At 32.7% G+C, this 21547-nt stretch overlaps 1 protein-coding gene across 1 annotated transcript; it reads left to right on the top strand.

Annotated features, from left to right (window-relative positions):
• Positions 1-1724: 1724 nt before the first annotated feature.
• Positions 1725-19796, top strand: LOC132737972 (tyrosine-protein phosphatase non-receptor type 9-like; the record flags this gene model as incomplete). The annotated part of the gene is given in 11 exon segments (XM_060725368.1): positions 1725-1868; positions 3302-3391; positions 3597-3721; positions 5317-5422; positions 7710-7820; positions 10924-11585; positions 12912-13072; positions 14102-14180; positions 14666-14816; positions 15513-15717; positions 17566-19796. Coding segments are annotated over 11 exon segments (2055 nt in total), but the record flags the coding sequence as incomplete, so codon positions are not given.
• Positions 19797-21547: the final 1751 nt, after the last annotated feature.

Here is a 21547-nt window from a genome sequence, read left to right as displayed (position 1 = left end):
TTCCCTTTCCTTTTATGGTTTCCATATAAGTGCACAGGACACCAGTCAACGCTTCTGTTTCCAATCAGAATACCTCGGCTTTTATCCTTATCTTGTAATTCAAAAAGTTGCGATGTGTCAAATCGGTACTTCGGACGAAAGTTTTCAAAACCATCACTATCTAGCCGGTACTCGTGTTACCGTAAAGCTCGCTTTGCGAGCAGGCTCTTCGGGCCAGCTCTTAAACCTCGCTATTTTATTGTACTTAGACATTTTAACTGTACAGAACACTTTTGGTCACACAATTCACTCAACCACTATTTTTACTTTTGAAATACGGCTATTTCATATTTTATATGATATCTACCTGTCAGATAACATAAATTCACTTAAAATCCAATATCGGGATTAATAATTCCATTTCGGGAAAAGGATATGGCAAAACCGTAACATACCACAAGTTGATATTGCCACAGCATCTATTTCTTCTTAATTTTATTGATAAGATGCATATAAAGGATATTTTTTAATTATATATTAAAAGTATGAAATGTACAATACAGCAATATGTTATTAAATAAACCAAGTTTTACCAAGATGGACCAGTAAATAGTAAATTTGAGTCATGTGTTTTTGATAAATTTTAACTATTTTTGTTCATCAAAATGCAGGGCAAGTACATTTTGTGAAGGGCAAGTAAATTTATAGGGTCACTTGCCCTGCATCTAGACAAAACAGTCCATTGTTTTCCAAATACATGTATATATATATAAGTTATGTTAACTGTAGAGGAATACCATTGTGTTTTCAAATCTTTGTTCTACTCTTGTAAACTCTTATAAATAAGTGATATTTTATGTTACAGGAAATTTATTTTCAGCTATAGGGAAAAAAAATACTTTTTTTTTTGAGGAGTGGAATGGGGCTGAATTTGCCCTAGAAAAGCACTCATAGTATCATCTAACATCATCGGAAGTGGCTTACCTTTGAACTTTTTTTTTATTGATAGTTATGATGGAAGCACAAAATTTAATATCAAGTTTTATCCAATAAGCTTTTCAAAAAATTACTCTTTAAGTGACATTAATTTATGCCCATCCAAGTGTAAATGGTGAGTGCACAAGTCAAAATAACTTTACATTTTACCATACTTGTGTTCAATTGATATTTACTGTTAAATGCAAAAATAATCAGTAATCCATGTGACTGCACAGGCATTTCTGTAAATATTGTTAGGAATTTATCAGTAACATTCTTTTTTTTTTTTAAAGAGTCGGGCAGTCTTTTGATAATTTATGTACATTTTTACATACAGTCCAAAACATTTTTTCATTATCAACTATTGGCCAGTCACCATTATTGTAGTCATTCTCTTGAAATATATTACTAATTAATTAATTAATAAATTGATTGGCAGTGAAAAACAGCTTAATGGCTTAAAATATATATTATACAGCAAATTATGATTGTATTTTTTGTTCAGTTTGTTTCATCTCATGATTTTAAACAATCTAACAAATTCTGTTTTAGTGTCATACAAAATGTGTATTTCCATTGTACATACATGGACATTGTATTTTATTTTTAGAGGTACATGTATGATGTATCTAAGAAAGACTATGAACCAAATACATAAAAACTCAGCTTAAGTAATGAATTTAACAGCCATTTCACAATAGATGTGTAATTGTGCATTTATCTTATTCAGAACATACATGATAACACAAGCATATATGTTATTTCAGATATTGAACACATTCTCAGAGAAGGTGAACGCATACCGTCAGAATGAACAGCAACCACCATTTCCGAGAAACACAGCTGTTAAATTTCTTATGGCCAGGAAATTTGACTATAGACGGGCAGTGGAATTGTATAGATCTCACGAGGTATTGATAATAATTGTCAGAGGCAAACTCACTATATTTATGAAATGGAATGGTCCAACTTTGAATTTGGACTTGGCTGTTGCTAGTTTAGGGGATGGTAACACCAGGAACCTAATCTTAAAATAAAAATTAGAACAAACTAGATAAATTTGGTGTAATTTTTGTTGAATGGCTAAATGGTATGAATATTTATTGTTTGGTCTGATTACCATATAAGGAAATGAAGGCCGTAAGAACATACTTTAGTTTAAGAAAAGTGATCGATTTTCTAATCTTTAGGAATCAGGAAATGAGTTGAACAAGTTAAACAATTGTTCACATTGTTTTGCACTTTGTCAACATCTCCTTATATTCAAGTATTCTCTTCCTGCTCACATTTTATTTCATTCATTATCTGGTTTGTTATTTTATCCCGCCGCCCCCTCCCCCTTGTTTCCCCCCATCAGTATCCCTACTTCCGTCACTAGCTACTCAAAATAGTATAAAATAAATTCAAGTACTGATACTTAATATATGCTCCTATGGTGTCATTTTAAACATATGATAGATATTAATTTTTTCTACATTGGTAAAGAATACCAAATTTCATTTGCACCATTAATAAAATATTTTCCTATTACTTATACATACTTAAGTTACTGATCATTTTAATGAGGACATTATTATATAAACAATAATTTTCCTTGATAATTTGTCACACTTAAAGTAATGATTAATCACTTGAACCTGTCTGACAGTTTTGTTTTAGTACAGTGGCTGTGTGACCTAAGTTGCATTTCACAGTGACACAACATTTTTTAAGGAGTTAAAGCTACATGCATATTGTATTCAAATTATAACATTTCATGCAAAAAGTTGTTCAATTAAGTTATAAACTTACTTAACTTAGTGACCTCTAGTAGAAACCATTTATGTGTATACATGTATAATACAAGCTTTATAGCTTAAAGCAATTTTACAATATATATTAATTTACTGTATATACATGTATTTTGTTTTAATTACAAGATGTCTGAACCAGTGCCTTGTTAGCTTGACTATTCGACGAATAGGGAGAGCTATTGTACTCAACCTGCGTTGTCATCAACATCACACTTTGTTTTAGTCAATGCTTGCAAGTTGGTATCTCCAAGTCTACTGAAAGGAATCAGTTGTAGCTTTACACTTTGATTTGAAAGCATAATAAGAGGTCACTGTCTAAGGCCTATAATTCATAAATGAAGTTTGACAGAATTATAGACCTGTTTAAACTTAAAAAATTCTACATTATCCAGGCCTTTGTTTAGCTATCGAGCACTGAGAATAGTCGGGCATGCTGTCCTACTGACAGCTCTTGTTTTATATTAATTACTAATACCATATATTGCATTTGCTCAGTCTCTACCATATTTGGTCTTTTAGGGTAAATATACTAATAAGTGTTTTATTTATAGGAGATGAGAACTAAAGAAGAACTACAAGATATAGACTTTAGTGATCCAAATTTGCAGAAAGAACTAACTACGGGAAAATTTACAGTTTTGGTAAGATTCATTAAATTTGATCATAAAACTGCAAATAAATTTCTCGAATTTTCATCTTTAGTGGGTTATTTGAGTGAAAATATGCTAATTTTTGACATTGTTTTTAATATAATAGTAATAACTGAAAGATTTGTGAAGTTAACTCTTGTATCAAGTACAAATTTATTGAAATATATATAATGTGACGATGTTTTTGAATATTTAGTCTGGGAGAGACAGTCACGGTGCGGGTATAGCATTATTTACAGCAAAATATCACAGTCCCACGGACACAACACACCAGGTGGTCCTCAAGGCACTTGTTTATCTGCTTGATGCTGCTTTAGAGAGGTAGGTTACTTGTATGCACGCTTCAAAGATTATTCCTATGCCTGAGTATTGACTTATCACATTTCAAAGATTTTTCTATGCATTGATTGATTGATTGATCAGGGTCCTGCCTGTCTGTTGATTTACTTGTTCATCTCTCTGCAGAAAACTTTAATCTTAGGTGTAAATTTTAATTCTATTAGCTCTAGAGCTTATATACATGCACAGATCATACTCTGGATGATTGCTGATTTGGATAATTTGAAGTATGACTTCAAGCCCTAAATTACTAAACTACCATGTAAAATGTTTAAAGTTTACAAAATTTCTACACAGATTTGAAATTTCTTATGTTTTAACTTACAGGGCATTTATGTTTTACACTTATACTTACTCGTTAATGTATTTGTTAAGCAATGTCTTAACTAAGAAAACGAACATAGTTTGAACGACACTCTAACCCTTTAAAGAAAGGACCACACCATTATTATTAAGACCACCTTTTGAAAGAACATCAAGTGGTCTTGCTTTGCAGGGTTATTCTGTATATAGAATAACGAATAATAACAATTGGTATGAGCTAGTTATCATATGATGAGTAATATATATCATTATCTATGTATAGCTCACAAGGAAGTAAATTGTTATAAAAAATTTGAAATTATCTAAAATGATTTTTTTTGTTAGTTTCATAGCACATTAACACATTATTGGTCAAATTATCTATCTAAAATGTAATTTTATCTATCTCTTTATCAGTATACAGCATTTTTATGCTATGACCTTGATTATAAAAGTTATGAGCTATTTCAGATTGAATATGGTGTGGGAAAAAACCCACAACATCTTTAATTACTCTTTAAAGATTGTACTATACATCTAGTTTGTAAACTTTTTGTTATCATTTAAAGCATAATGCCTCCAGATGAAAATTTTAAAAATGTATTTAAAAGTAAAATATTGTGAAGTGAACAAAGAAAATAAATTACACATTGCAAACAGCACTTGCAATCCACGAAAATAACCCACCAAAATGAGGACGAAATAAGCAAAAATAGCCCTTACTGCATTAGTAACGCAGTAGAAATATGGTTATAAATACTGCAAAATCAGTCCTTAACGACACAATATACATGTATGTAAATTTTTACTTGAATCTTGTTTTGTTTTACTTTTCTTAAAATCTTAGTCCAATTTTCTCAACTTTAATTTTATTAAAATATTTTTGCTCATCTGGAGGCATTCAGCTTTAATGATTTAGGTTGCTGAACATGTTTATATGCTAGAATTTCTATGAATTAGGGCAGTATCTCTAGTAAAATGCATCAAATTGATCTTGTCTATGATTATTACGCCAAACTATTTGTTATGTTTTGACACCATTGCTATTGACGTCATGTGACGTTGACATAATTTCCAGTTTATTATTTATTTATGTATCCTGAAGAAGTCTGTCCAGCAAAAAAACGCTGGTTGGTATATTAAAGGGAATTTTAAGAATTTGCTGTTAACTACTTATCTTTTTCTATTTATTATGAATTACCTTATGATAGTTAAAGAGATTTTAAAATCAAATTACTACATTTAAAACATATTATTCTTTATTTTAATTACAGTCGAGAGACCCAGCGTCACGGGATAGTGTTTATATATGATATGTCAGAATCCAAATACAGCAACTTTGATTACGATCTTAGCATTAAAATTCTCAACATGCTTAAGGTATGTCTTCAACATACATACTTTCATTATCAATTTAATTAATATAAAGTTTAGATAAATCTCTCTATATAAATAGACAGTAGGCAGCAGAATCAATGATTATTATGCTCCATCAGAGTATATTGACAAGTTTTGTCTTCATTTATCAGTGTGGGACCTCTGTGACCAATTGGTTATTTATGGTCCTTTGTTTCAAACCAATTGTCCCTAGCTTCTGTGGGTTAAATTTTACCAGGGACTTTTGTGAGGAAGCTTGACAGCTTGGTCTTAGAAGGTTGGTGGATCTACATATACTCAGATGCTTGCTTGGATCGTAAGGTAATGCATAGAGGAGCATCTGACGCCTTCTGTCCAAATTTAAAGCTGAAAAGTTGCCATATAACTTTACAAGTGTTGGAGTAACTTAAAACCTAACTAAAGAGACAGAAAAAAAAAACAATATAAAAACATTGTCATAATCTGTGAAGTTTATTTAATCAGTACAAATGTGGTGACCTTATCACCAACTCTCATCAACAACTTAGGGCAGATATGTGTTTTATTTTAGTTTGATAATACATACTTGGGGTGTAACGTTTATCCATTTAAACAGGTACAGTCGATTTTTAGCACAAAAAAAACAGTTAGAAAATTTAATTAACGAAAACTGGGGTAAGTATTAGACAAACAGCCTAAAAAGTTTTAAATTGATTCTAAACCTTACCTTGATTTTATAACAAGATATGACATTTTGTTTGTATTTAAATTGTACTCAACATTGTATTTTTTAACCGATTACATGTAATCTGAACCCGAATGGTACAGCCCTACTAAAATAAGTTAATCCATAATTGGATATGTATTGTTATCAATTTGAGTACTAGAAAACTCAACAAGAATGTTATATCTAATCATAAACAAACAAAATCAATGCTGAAAATCTAAGAATTTTTTTAGTACGGTCGGTTAAACGTTTAACATGGTTTTTAGGTTGCCGTTTTAAAAGTTCAACGTTTAGCTTTTTTGCTGACCATGACACTACTTATACATACAGCGATTATTGCCGGAACAAAGTAGCGCTAAATGTAAAATACTTTGTTACAAAAGTATCAAAATACAAACAAAGTGTTATTTTAACTTCCATACAAAATACTTAACGAGTAACTGTTAGAAGCTGTAACAGGACACCAAAAAACAAAAAAGTTGTATAAATTTGGGGCCCAATGGGGTATTAATGACATATTCTTAGAATAAGATTAATATTCTGGATAGAAATTTAATGTTAATTGTTTTGAGATGAAATTCAATTGCACTTAAAATCACTTACTTCTTGTATGATTACATTTGACTGAAAGGGGATGGTATTAACAGGAAGTTGGTTTGCCAAACCCTTCACTCATTCTTGAAAATTGATGAATTCTTAGAGAACCCATTCATAAAATTTGGTGACCCAGTAGCTGAGTGGTTAAGATTTCTGACAATAAATCACTTATCCTTGCCTGCAGGGACTTCTTGCAAGTGAGGAAGCTATCCCGGTAGCTAGTTTTTTCTCCACCAGTAAAGCTGGCAAATGACTTTGGTTTAACTTAATATCCAACAAAACAAAAAAAACAACATTGAAATATTTTTATCTAAAAAATTTCCTTAAAGATAACTTGATGTTTGGTTAAATTGGCGTCCTATTCACTAGCTCTACTCATAGATAAGTTCCTTAAGAAACTGAAACTAGATATAAAATCTGAAACTGGTTTTAATTAATGACTTTAAGACTTGAATAACCATACTTATCAACTTTGCAGCAGTAAGTGTTTGTACAGGAAACTGATATATCTCACAGGTCCTAGCTGATCTTTTTTTGCAATGGTTGCGTGGGTAATATAAGTTGTCGCCAGAAGGCTGATGTTAATAGATAAACATATTATACAATTACATTGATAAACATATTATACACTTACATTGATAAACATATATACATGTATTATACACATACATTGGCAAACATATTATGTACATACATTGATAAACATATACACATACATTGGCAAACATGTTATACACATAAATTGATAAACATATTATACACATAAATTGATAAGCATGTAATATTACACACATACATTGATAAACATATTATACACATACATTGAAAAACATATACACATACATAGATAAACATATAATACATTGATTACATATTATACACATACATTGATAAACATATTATACACATACATTGATAAACTTATTATACATTGATAAACATATTAAATACATACATGATTTATATCAATATTTGTTTTATTTCCAGGGAGCATATCCAGCTAGACTGAAGAAAGTGCTTATAGTGACTGCACCACTATGGTTTAAAGCTCCATTTAAGATATTACGTCTGTTTGTGAGAGAGAAATTACGAGATAGAGTAAGTATTACTCTTAATGCATCTGAAGATTATTAATGATATATGTGCTTAATTTCAGTATAAAGTCTTTTCCATAGATGATAAAGTAAAGATTTAAACTGTCAAATTTATTTGATAGATTTTTCCTGCTTTGAACTTGGAACAGTTCTTTTGAATTTGGAGCAGTTTATTAGAATTTAAAGGAACAGTTCATTAGAATTTAAAGGAACAGTTCATTAGAATTTAAAGGAACAGTTCATTTGAATATAAAAGAACAGTTCATTGAAATTTAAAGGGATATTTCATTTGAATTTAAAGGAACAGTTCATTAGAATTTAAAGGAGTAGTTCGACATTTGAATTTAAAGGAACAGTTCATTTGAATATAAAATAACAGTTCAAATGATATGAAACAGTTCATTTGAATTTGGAACAGTTCATTTGAACATAATGGAACAGTTCATTTAAATTAAAAGGAACAGTTCTTTTGAATTTGGAGCAGTTCATCTGAATTTAAAGGAACAGTTCATTTGAATATGGAACAGTTCATTTGAACTTAAAGGAATAGTTGACTGTTCATTAGAAAGTAAAGGAACATTTCATTTAAAGGAATAGTTCATTTGAATTTAAAGTAACAGTTCATTTGAATTTAAAAAAGGTTTAGAACCACCTGGTGTTTGATATATTTATCTCTCCACAAACTTTTACTTATCCGAATTACAAAAATTAGGGGTGTCATGGTTAGAAAAAATGCTAACTGTTTTAACAGAGACCAGATAACCTGCTTAAACATACTTATAAAATCCTAAGATTTTCAACATTAACTTTGTTTCTTTATGACAAGATATCACATTTTGTTCGCATTTTTTGTACTCAAAATAATTAAAATATGGAGTGATCATTTTCCGTTAGTGTCATACCGTACTCGATGAGATCAGAAGAAAGTACGTTGGTGAGTACAACTTAAATGCAAACAAATTGTCATATCTTGTTATAAGAAACTAAGGGAATGTCAAGAATCAATTTAAAACTTTTTCTTTTCATTGTCAAATACTAACCTCGGTTACCGGTTATTAAATTTTCGGACCAGTTGTTAGTTAAAAACCGACCGCACCCATTTAAACGAATAAACTTGACACCCCTTACAAAAAATTGAGCTACTTATGGTATAGAGCAGTGTCAGACTGGATGAAAGTGCAAAATGGCTTATTAGCTCTATAATGGTGGCAAAGGTTTATAACTTTCAGCTGCATCAGGTTATGGGTAAATTTCAGTTTCATGATACATGTAAATAATGTTGTGTACATTTTACAACTGGCAAAATATGACCCACTAACCCCCACTCCCAATCTCTGGATCTAGGCATGAAGTCCTTTGTTAAAAGTAGATTGAAGACAATTATACCTTTAACAATTTCTCTGTCCTTTATTAGCTCACCTGTCACAAAGTGACAGGGTGAGCTTTTGTGATCGCTTTTCGTCCGGCGTCCGTCGTCCGTCCGTCGTCCGTCGTCCGTCGTCCGTAAACTTTTACTTTAAATGACATCTCCTCATAAACCACAAGGCCAATTTCATCCAAACTTCACAGGAATGTTCCTTTGGTGGTCACCTTTAAAAATTGTTCAAAGAATTTAATTCCATGCAGAACTCTGGTTGCCATGGCAACCGAAAGAAAAAACTTTAAATATCTTCTTTTAAAAAACCATAAGAGCTAGAGCTTAGATATTTGGCATGAAACATCTTCTAGTGAGTGTCTACCAAGTTTGTTCAAATAAAAGCCCTGGGGTCAAAATTGGCCCCGCCCCGGGGTCATTGATTTTCCCTATATGCATATAGTAGAAACTTAAAAAAATCTTCTATTAAAGAACTCAAAGAGCTATGGCTAAGATATTGAGCATCAAAACATGTTCTAATAGGTGTCTACCAAGTTTGTTCAAAGAAAAGCCCTGGGGTCAAAATTGGCCCCGCCCCCAGGGGGTCATTGATTTTCCCTATATGCATATAGTAAAAACTTAAAAAAATCTTCTTTTAAAGAACCAAAGGAGTTAGAGCTAAGATATTTAGCAGGAAACATGTTCTAATAAGTGTCTACCAAGTTTGTTCAAATAAAAGCCCTGGGGTCAAAATTGACCCCGCCCCTGGGGGTCATTGATTTTCCCTATATATGCATATAGTAAAAACTTAAAAAGTCTTCTTTTAAAGAACTCAAAGAGCTATGGTTAAGATATTTAGCATCAAACATGTTCTAATAGGTGTCTACCAAGTTTGTTCAAATAAAAGCCCTGGGGTCAAAATTGGCCCCGCCCCGGGGGTTATTGATTTTCCTTATATGTGTATAGCAAAAACTTAAAAAATCTTTTTTGAAAAAACCCAAATAGCTAGAGTTAAGATATTAAGCATGAAACATCTTTTAGTGAGTGTCTACAAAGTTTGTTCAAATAAAAGACCTGGGGTCAAAATTGGCCCCGCCCCGGGGTCATTGATTTTCCTTATATGTGTATAGCAAAAACTTAAAATCTTCTTTGAAAAAACCCAAATAGCTAGAGTTTAGATATTAAGCATGAAACATATTCTAGTAAGTGTGTACAAAGTTTGTTCAAATAAAAACCCTGGGGTCATAACTGGCCCGGCCCAAGGGGTGTCATTGTTTTTAACTATATGTGTATAGTAAAAACTTTAATAAAATCTTCTTTTAAATAGCCCAATGAGCTAGAGCTTAGATGTTTAGCATGAATCATCTTCTTATGGGTGTCTACCAAGTTTGTGCAAATAAAAGCCCTTTGGTTAAATTGGCCCTGCAACGTTTGGGGGGGGTGGGGGTTGGGGGGGCCTATATACAGGTGAGCGACCTCAGGGCCATCATGGCCCTCTTGTCTTTGATTCAAGTGATTGATGTAGGAAACAAAATAGTTCCTCACAGAGGAAAAATAATTGTTTTTAGATTATAAGATATAGAATTTAGGTATATGCATATTGTTCTATATGCATATGATACACTGTAAATTTAATTTTACCATATTCAGGCGAATAATCCTCATTACTTGTTAACATAATTTTAAGACAGATTTGTACTATTCCAGGTTTACACAGTTAACATAATTTTAACACAGATTTGTACTATTCCAGGTTTACACAGTTAATAAAGATCAACTCCTCCAACATATACCCCGTGATTCTCTTCCCCAAAAATTTGGAGGAAACCTAAGTGTTAACCATCGCCTTTGGTTACAAGTGTGTGCTCAAATTCATCAGTCTAATTTTGAGGTTCTAGACTCATATTTTGTTTCTCGAAAACAATCGGTATCGCATAGTTCTAGTGAAAATTCAGATTTTGTTCATGTAAACGATGGCGGCCTAGAATCGGAGGATTCTAAAGATACTGTATCAGAAAAACAAAGTAACGAAGAAGGTGAAAAAGATGATCTGATAGATATTAATGGACGTGAAAAGGAAGTGAATGTTGAAAAAGAAGGTTGGCGGAGTAAATCAAAGCGTAGACATGATTCGGGTAATATACAGAATTCCAGTCGCAATAGTGGTAAGGAAAGCCCAGAATCTCATCCCATGGACATTAATATGGACGGAATGCCACCTCCAAACCCTTGCAAAAAGAGACCAACATCGCAAGTATCTAATATATGGGAGGACTCTATACATATGGCAGAAGAAGGAGGAATGACCGTCGCTGAACTAGTCGCGCACTATAAACAAAAAGGGAAGAAAGGTTTATACGAGGAATATTCTGAAATCAGACGAGAAGCACCTGCAGACACTTTTATTGCATCAAAGTAAGTACACAGTAGTCATCTAGAATCATTTTAACCTGTTACTTGAGTCTTCCTTTATTTGGGATATGAGGAAGTCATGTTTTTAAGGGTGACACTTTCATTTTAATAGTCAACCTTTGTAATCAGAGATTCTTATTTACCTCAAGTTAAGCCATATACATGTAGGATTTATATAAAAACTTGCTTCATAATGACAGAGTTATTTCCAATTTAATATCTGTAAATTAGTTCTGCCCTTTGAAATCTTTACCTAGACAGCACTGTACATGTATATATGTGATGGACTTGTATATTCTATGAATTTGAAGTAGTCCATTATGTTAAAAGTAAAACATAAAAACTGAAAGCCAACACTCAAAATCTAAAGCCTGTTACAGTTCTGAGTTCTAAGTTTTTTATTTGTTAAGCTTGCAAAGGCCCAAGAAAATTGTGTTTCAGTAAAACAGGTAATTAATTTTGATTATTCAAAGATGCTGACTAAATGTACATAAAAGGAAGAGTTTTATGGTAATGAACAACCAGGAAGAATCTTCTGATGAATGATCCATGCTTGTCTTTTTATGCATATGCCAGCAATATGCAGTGTGGCAGATTAATTCAACCCCTTAACCTGTTGAAGTTATTCAATGGATTTGCCCTGTTTTGATTTTTTTTACAGAACAATCGTTTGAGTTAAACAGATTTAAGTATCAAAGTAAAAAAATTAAGAAACCATTAGTATAGTGTTTGGTCAGTCTGTACAGAAGTGCAGACCAGCCTGGTTCTATACTGGTGGCAAAGGCTAATCAATTTGGGTTGTGGTGGGTAAAGAGTTTGCATTACATGTCAAGCTAGAGACAGACAAAGCCCACCTGACAAAATCTATCCTGTAATATTTTCCAAGACAAACAAAAAATTACCTTCTCAAATACAGTTGACGAATTATAGAAGTTTCTTGAACCATAAAAAAAGTCATGAATTTACCTAGGTAAATTTTACAGGGTGGGTGTATGTTCGATGGCTCTTTGGCCAACAATCCTGTCAAGCAGGTGTGGAATTTATAGCGGTCACTTTTAATGTGGACTAAAATAATGCCAAAGGATGAGATATTATAGGGTAGCTCTTGATGTTAAAACATTGGTAGCAACTGAGATGTGAGACAAAGTTTTTAGTAAATTTCACAATCAGCCCCCAAGAACTGATACTCTGCTAAACTTTATTTTAATAATACAAGGGTTACCTTTCTTGATTTGTGCAGAGTAAAGTGCTGTTTGATCAAAAAACAATTATTGTGATGTATTTTGTACGATTATACAATAGTAACTTTGCTTTCTTTTTTTTAAACAGAGCTAAGCACAATCTCCCAAAGAACCGTTACTCTGATGTATTATGTTATGATCAGACAAGAGTTACCTTGCCTCAGACAGAAGATGACCCCTCCTCAGATTATATCAATGCCAACTATGTCGATGGGTACATGCAGAAACGAGCCTACATTTCCACACAAGGTGAGAGGATGAACTTTTCTCCACAAACCAGTATTTTCTATGGGACATAAATTATTTGCTAAATGTCAGTTTTCTTCTCTGTATTTGAAATTGTTTTGGATACTCCAAATGAGAAATTAAGCTAAAGTTCACAGAAAAAAACTGCTACAATACCCAATTTGTTAATTTTGCCATCATTTGGAACAAGTCTGTTAACCAACCTTTTTTTTTAAAAAAAGGCGAAAAATACACTGATTGTTGTATTTTCTTTCTTTAATAATATGTAGGAGATTGACTTGTTTGAATATTCAAATTACAATAAAAGTGTAGTGTAGTGTTTCCAATAGTTGTATTCTTCCATTTAAAAAAACATTGTAGTATATCAATAAGAGTATTCAGGCTTTTGTTTGAAATACATTAGGCAAGAAAACAGTGGTTCCTTCTCTAACATATACACTTGTGAGCAAAAAAGAAATATTTCAAATGGGAAACTCAAAGATATTGATCAAACATGAATGCTCAAAGATATTGATCAAACATGAATGCTCAAAGAAATTGATCAAACATGAATGCTCAAAGAAATTGATCAAACATGAATGCTCAAAGATATTGATCAAACATGAATGCTCAAAGAAATTGATCAAACATGAATACTCAAAGAAATTGATCAAACATGAATACTCAAAGATATTGATCAAACATGAATGCTCAAAGATATTGATCAAACATGAATGCTCAAAGAAATTGATCAAACATGCATTCTCTAAGATATGGCATAAACATGAGTTCTCAATGAAAATGCTCAAACATGAATGCTCAAAGAAATTGATCAAACATGCATTCTTAAAGAAATTGATCAAGTATGCATGATCAAAGACATAGATCAAACATGAATGTTCACAGAAATTGATCAAACATAAATGCTCAAAGAAATTGCATACACATGAATTCTCAATGAAATTCCTCAAACATGAATGCTCATATTATTTTTGTTTGGAAAATTTGTTATAGTTTATAAATGAACTTGTTTTTCTTACTAACTGTTTTCAGGACCGTTTTCAAAAACATTTGGTGATTTTTGGCGTATGGTTTGGATGTCACAATGTGTGACTATAGTCATGACAACCAAGTAAGTTTCATAGGAAATAGTAGTTATGACCAGTCATTTGTACTTGGAAAAAAAAGGCATTTGTAATTAGAAAATGTTGTGTGCATTATAATTTATAAATTATAAAGTGATAAATGTTAATAAATTGCTTCCACTGTACACTTGTATCCTAATACGTATTATCCTGGATTAGTAAATGTTTTTTACCAAAACAAGATTAGCTTTTGTCATCATTTAAACAACTTTCACATGCAGTTCTTTAATTGGTTTATTCATATTTATATCATTTCCATTTTTAAAAGTTTTGATGAGAGTAAAACATTTTTGCTGTGACAAAAATGTATTTGCACACATATTATACATTTAACACTTGTAAAGTAATGACCATTTCTGAAATTTAAAATGGAAAATTCTTCCTCTCTCAGTGGATTAATGCTCTGTACAGGTTGAAAAATTTAAAAGGTTATAATGTTCATGTACAGTCATTATTTTGATGGTTAATTCAGGACAATGGAGAAAGGACGTGTTAAGTGCGGTCAGTACTGGCCACTAGACGAGGACACTGAGGAAAGAATGGATGAGTTTATCGTTACCAACAGGGGGATGGAACATAACAGAGATTACACTATAACCAGTCTGACACTACATAATACACTTGTAAGTATTAATTATCTACTTGTGCCGTTATGATTAATGAGCTGCACCATGACAAAACCAACATAGTGTGTTTGCGACCATCATGGATCCAGACCAGCCTGCTCATCTGCACAGATTGATCAGGATCCATGCTGTTCGCTATCAGTTTCTCTACTTGTAATAGTGTTTGTAAGCGAACAGCATGAAACCTGATCAGACTGCGCAGATGCGCAGGCTGATCGGGATCCATGCTGGTCGCAAACTTACTATGTTGGTTTTGTCATGGCGCCGCTCAGATAATAATGTTTCTCTCTGAAGCTGTGGTATAGATGTGACTTTGATGAAAAATATCATATAAAATTAAATTGCGATAAACTGTTTTAATGTTAAAATTTTGGTTCCATTACTTAAACTACATCTTGTTAAAGAAAACATCATTTTATTTTTTTTCTCTTCAATAGCTCAGGAATCGTGATATGTTTTATACAAACTTAAAACTGAATAATGTCCATTAATATTCATGTTACAGAATTTTCTTCATTTCTATATTTTAAACTAAATAAACAAGGAAGGGTTGTAGAACAACATGTCTATACACACCAGAATAGGTTTAAACTAGGGGGCGTGAGGGATGTTGCACTTATTCATTATCCCTCATGTGCAGACTCAATCAAGTCTAATAATACTCTATTTCATTTAAACTACTTATATTTACAGACTGGTCAAGCTAGACAAGTTAAGCATTTACAGTTCACCAGTTGGCCTGATTATGGTATCCCCCCAGCTGAGGGTTTCCTCGACTTTTTGTTACGGGTACGAGCCTGTCAGGCAGATTCCATGAGATTACTCGAGCCGGCGTGGAACGGTCATCCCAACGGACCACCCATGGTGGTACATTGTAGTGCAGGCATTGGTAGAACAGGTATAGTAACAGAACTGTATACAGTTCATATTTTTGTTTCTTTGCTGTTAGGGTATTGAACACAGAGTAGTAGTTTACTGATGACAGCAGAATGAGTGGCTTTTTCTTTTGGTGAATTTAAATTGATTAAGCTATGTAATTGTAATGTTTAATTCTTATATAATTGTCCCCGCCTTTTCAAAGAAAAAAGGGGGATATAGAAATAGGCTCCGTCCGTCTGTCCGTCCGTCCGTCTGTCCGTCCGTCACACTTTCGTGTCCGGTCCATAACTTTGTCATTTATGAAAGGAATTTGAGATAACTTGGCACAAATGTTTATTATAATAAGACGATGTGTCATGCGCAACAACCTGACCCCTACCTCCAGGGTCAAGGTCACACTTGCTCATTCAAGGTCAAAATTGCCTATTTGAGGGTATATGTCGTGTCCGGTCCATAACTTTCTTATCTATGAAGGGATTTTGTAAATACTTGCCATAATTGTTCACAATAATCAGACGATGTGTCATGCGCAAAAACCAGTCACCTACCTTCAAGGTCAAGGTGACACTTGGAGGTCAAATATTAAACATAGTCTGTTACAGGGTATATTTCGTGTCCGGTCCATAACTTTCTTATCTATGAAGGGATTTTGTAAATACTTGCCATAATTGTTCACAATTATCAGACGATGTGTCATGCGGAAAAAGCAGTCACTTACCTTCAAGGTCAAGGTCACACTTGGAGGTCAAATATTAACATAGTCTGTTACAGGGTATATTTCGTGTCCGGTCCATAACTTTGTCATTTATCAAAGGAATTTGAGATAACTTGGCACAAATGTTTGTTATAATAAGACGATGTGTCATGCGCAACAACCAGACCTGTACCTTCAGGGTCAAGGTCGTACTTGTTCATTCAAGGTCAACATTGTCTATTTGAGGGTATATGTCGTGTCCGGTCCATAACTTTCTTATCTATGAAGGGATTTTGTAAATACTTGCCATAATTGTTCACAATAATCAGACGATGTGTCATGCGCAAAAACCAGTCACCTACCTCCAAGGTCAAGGTCACACTTGGAGGTCAAATACTTACATAGTCTGTTACAGGGTATATTTTGTGTCAGGTCTATAATTTTTTCATAGATTAAAGGATTGTGAAAATACTTCGCACAAATAGTTACTATAATAAGAGGATGTGTCATGAGCAACACCTGCATCCCTACCTCCAAGGTCAAGGTCACACTTAGAGGTCAAAAATTAACATAGTCTGTTATAGGGTATATTTTGTGTTGAATCTAGAACTTCTTCATAGTTCAAGGGATTTTGAAATAACTTGGCACAAATAGTCACAATAATAAGACGTTATGTCATGCACAACACCTGCTCCCCTACCTCCAAGGTCAAGTTCACACTTAGAGGTCAAAGCTTAACATGATAGATTTTTAAATTCCGTGTTTCATTTTATTTTTTTAACAAATTTATTGTTACATTTGCAGATCTTGCATTGATCATAATTTTGGACTGAATGTCCTGAGATCCATACCTCAATCTTTTGAAATAGCACAATTTTATGCTTCATATAAAACTCCCGGGGCGGGGGACGTTGGTAACTCTGTTACAAATTCTTGTATTATCTAAATGTTAGTGGCTGATGTTTTTTCAAAAGGTATGCATTTACAGGTAATGAAATAATTGCTAGCTTGTGTCCAATCTTAAAAATCACTTTACCATATAGCAGACATATAGAGAGTTCATTGCATTATTCATCTAAGATTATTAAAAAGAATTACCTATTTTAGGCCAGTCTTATGTACTTATCAGTTTTCACCTTAATAATTATCTATTTGTTATTTCATTTTTCTCAGGTACATTTATATGCACAGATATAAGCCTACATAGACTTGTGCACATAAACACAATAAATATACGTGAAACAGTGCGTAAAATACGCTCCCAGCGAGCATTTAGCATACAAATGCCGGATCAGTACGTTTTCTGTCACCTGGCTATCATTGGTTTCGCCATCAAGCATGAAATGCTGCCAGACACAGACTGGGTCTCAATAAATGGTAGTGAAAGTGATTGATCTGAATGAAAGAAACAGTGAACCATTCTGGAAAAGAAAAAAATGGTGGAGACTGTAACAACAGAAAACAGCTGAATGGGAATGAAATCTTTCTGTGTGTTTGTGGTGTTAAATTAAATCATTAATAACTTATGTCAAATGAAATACATGACAAAACATAAAGACTTTAATCATTTTTTTTTTAAATTAATCATTTTAACAGATTTTTTTATGTTAAATCTATAGGGCTAAAATAAGAATGTCTGTGTTATGTATTTCTATTTATATGATATCATGCATTAATTCTATAGATAGTAAAGCACTACTAGTATAATTGTCATGTATAAAGTTAGCATCTGTAAACAATTTTGATAAGCATTGAATGTTTAATATCACTTATTTATTCCCCAACATTTGTTTTTAAAGCAGCATGTTTCCAGATGAGCCAAAATATTGCAATAAAATCAAGCCTGAGAGAGGTGAACACAGGTTTTTGGAAAAGTAAAAAGATCCAAGAATTAAGTAATAATTTACATGTTATGTGCAATAAATGATATTTCTGTATTTAAAACCACAGTCCTACTGTGTTACTAATGCAATAAAGGCTATTTTTAAATATTTTGACCTCATTTTGATAATTTACATGAGTTGTGAATGCTGTTTGTAATGTGTAAATTTGCAACCTTTGCTTACTTAACAATATTTTATTTTAAATACATTTTTCAAATTTTTCATGAAAACTAGCATGAATCTGGAGGCATGCTGCTTTAAACACATTTTTTCATGAATTTAGTAATAATGATTATATACATTGTCAAATCAGTATGTAGATAACTCATGTACATGTTCACTCACAAATTGTCACTAAAGTTATAATTGAAATACAGTCGAGACTGCCTTAGCGACCCCCTGATTTAAACGACTCCCTGTCTTATCCGACCTTGTTTCAGTACTCCCAACGTATTTTCCTATATAAATGGTCTGAATTAAACGACTCCCTGTCATATGTGACAAGCGACCCTAATTGTCTGGTCCCAATGCAATGTTTTGTCTGATTTAAACGACTTTCACACCTTTTAATTGTCCGTTAAACAGATAAATAATACATATTTTAACACCCAGAGGGCCAAAATAATTAAGTCCAATTATAATCCAGTAGCAAACAAAGTCTACACACCTCTGTCTCAATTACACAGTTAACATGTATACAGGTATCGAGTGACGTCACTAAGCGTCTGTTCTGCAGTCGATGTGTGTGTAATGTGACCTCAGTAAACTGGATTAAGCTTGTGTCAGATTTTTTTTTAATTATAGAGTGCCAACGGAAGATATTTTAGGCAGCATTTTTTTTAATTTACCTTTCTATTGCTGCATAATTAATACTGAAAAAATATTGATACCAAACCAGAAAAAGATTTGGATATGGATAGAGTATGTTTAACTTTTACAAGTATGGATTTGAATGCATCAAATTCCAGTTAATTTATACCATAAAGATTCAATTTAAATCTTATTACAAAAAATAAAATTAAATTTTATGTGATATACATGCTAATATTTATTTGTTTTACATAGATTCTTATTTTATTTACATAAAAAATTTACGAATACCCATGTTTATTTGCAATTGGTTAGATATTATTCCTTCACACAGTTATGTATGTTAAGTCACAATGGTATATAGACAGATAGATGGTATTTAAATTTAATTTTCTTTGAGACTTCTTTGAGACTGTATTAAGAGACTCCCTGTCATATGTGACCTTTTTCTGAAGATCCCTTGGAAAGTCGCATATGACAGTCTTGACTGTAGTTAATTTAGCCGCGTCATGACAAAACCAACATAATGGGTTTCCGGCCAGCACAGTCCGATCTGGATCCATGCTGTTCGCTTACAAACCCTATTACAAGTAGAGAAACTGATAGCGAACAGCATGGATCCTGATCAGACTGTGCGAAGGCGCAGGCTGGTCTGGATCCATGCTGGTCGCAAACCCATTATGTTGGTTTTGTGGTGACGTGGCTCAAATAGTTAATTTATTTATATTCTAAAGTGCTTTAGATGTCTTTTGATATACATAGTTGCATTTGTAAATTGCCTAATTCTTTAATATGTGCCATTTATAATGAGGTCAGTACATGGGAAGTTATTCTACAAATGACAAACCACTTATTCTGATATCAGGGGTGTCTGTGGCAGAGTGGTTAAGATCTTTGACTTCAAACCAATTGCTCCTCAGCACTTTGGGTTTGAATCTGATTCTTTAATGTGAGGAAGATATGCAGCCAGCCTAAAGAACGTTGGTGGTTCTACTCAGGTGCCTGTTTGTGCCTGAAATAATGGACAGATTGGCATCTAAGGTCCAGATGACCTATACTGTGTTGGTGGGACTTAAAAGCCAACCAGAAAAGAAAAGAAAAAAAACAAAAACTTAGTTTGATATACATTAAGGGTACAATGCAGTCTGTTTAGACATTTTGTTGAAGTTCATCGAGCTATGACTGTATATCATTGTGACCTAAATATTCAAATCTTTGTTAATTGATTTTTCAGAAGTTTAGAAAAAGGTCTCCTTTATTTATGCACATTCTGAGTTACAGTCCCAATTTTTTCAATATAAATTTTAAGGGAAAATCTATATTCCAGGATTTTATTTAATATTGAAAATATATATTGGCTCTGTATGTCACCAGCTTGGTTGATTTTGATGCATAAGCATGCTCTTTTTATCATATATTTATAATTTAATAAACCAATCACAGAATAAATTGTCATTACATGTTATATTTAAGGCACACATATAGTATAATATGATTTCTTATGCCCCCGCCATATAATGGCAGGGGCATATAGTGTTACCCTGTTCCGTCATTCCGTCATTCCGTCCTTCCGTCCTTCCGTCCTTCCGTCATCATCAGTTTCCGTTCATTATCTTAATAACCCTTGCACATATTGAACTCAAATTTGACATATGGATATGTCATGAGAAAATACAGGTCAAGTTTGAAATTGGTCATGGTTCGATGATTTTTGGCAGAGTTATGCCCCTTTTACATTGAAAATAATATGAAATTTTCAGTTTCCGTTCATAATCTCCCAAACGATTCAAAACATTCAATTCAAAATTGACATATGGATATGTCATGAGAAAATACAGGTCAAGTTCGAAATTGGTCATGGTTCGATGATTTTTGGCAGAGTTATGCCCCTTTTACTTTGAAAATAATATGAAATTTTCAGTTTCCGTTCATTATCTCCCCAACGGTACAACACATTCAACTCAAACTTGACATATTAATATGTCATTAGAAAATACAGGTCAAGTTCAAATTTGGTCATGGTTCGATGATTTTTGGTAGAGTTATGCCCCTTTTACTTTGAAAACAATATGAAATTTTCAGTTTCCGTTCATTAACTCCCCAATGGTACAACACATTCAACTCAAACTTGACATATGGATACGTCAAAGGAATGCGCAGGTCAAGTTCAAATTTGGTCATGGTTCAATGATTTTTGGCAGAGTTATGCCCCTTTTACTTTGAAAATAATATGAAATTTTCAGTTTCTGTTTATTATCTCCCCAACAGTATTAAACATTCAACTCAAATTTGACATATTGATACGTCAAAGGAATGCGCAGGTCAAGTTAAAATTTGGTCATGGTTCGATGATTTTTGGCAGAGTTATTTCCCTTTCACTTTAAAAATAATATGAAATTTTCAGTTTCCGTTTATTATCTCCCCAACAATATTACACATTCAACTCAAATTTGACATATGGA

The sequence above is a fragment of the Ruditapes philippinarum genome, unplaced genomic scaffold (genome assembly GCF_026571515.1).
Source record: "Ruditapes philippinarum isolate M1 unplaced genomic scaffold, ASM2657151v2 ctg9163_1_1_1_1, whole genome shotgun sequence".
Taxonomy (NCBI): domain Eukaryota; kingdom Metazoa; phylum Mollusca; class Bivalvia; order Venerida; family Veneridae; genus Ruditapes; species Ruditapes philippinarum.
This window is presented reverse-complemented; position numbering and strand designations above follow the sequence as displayed.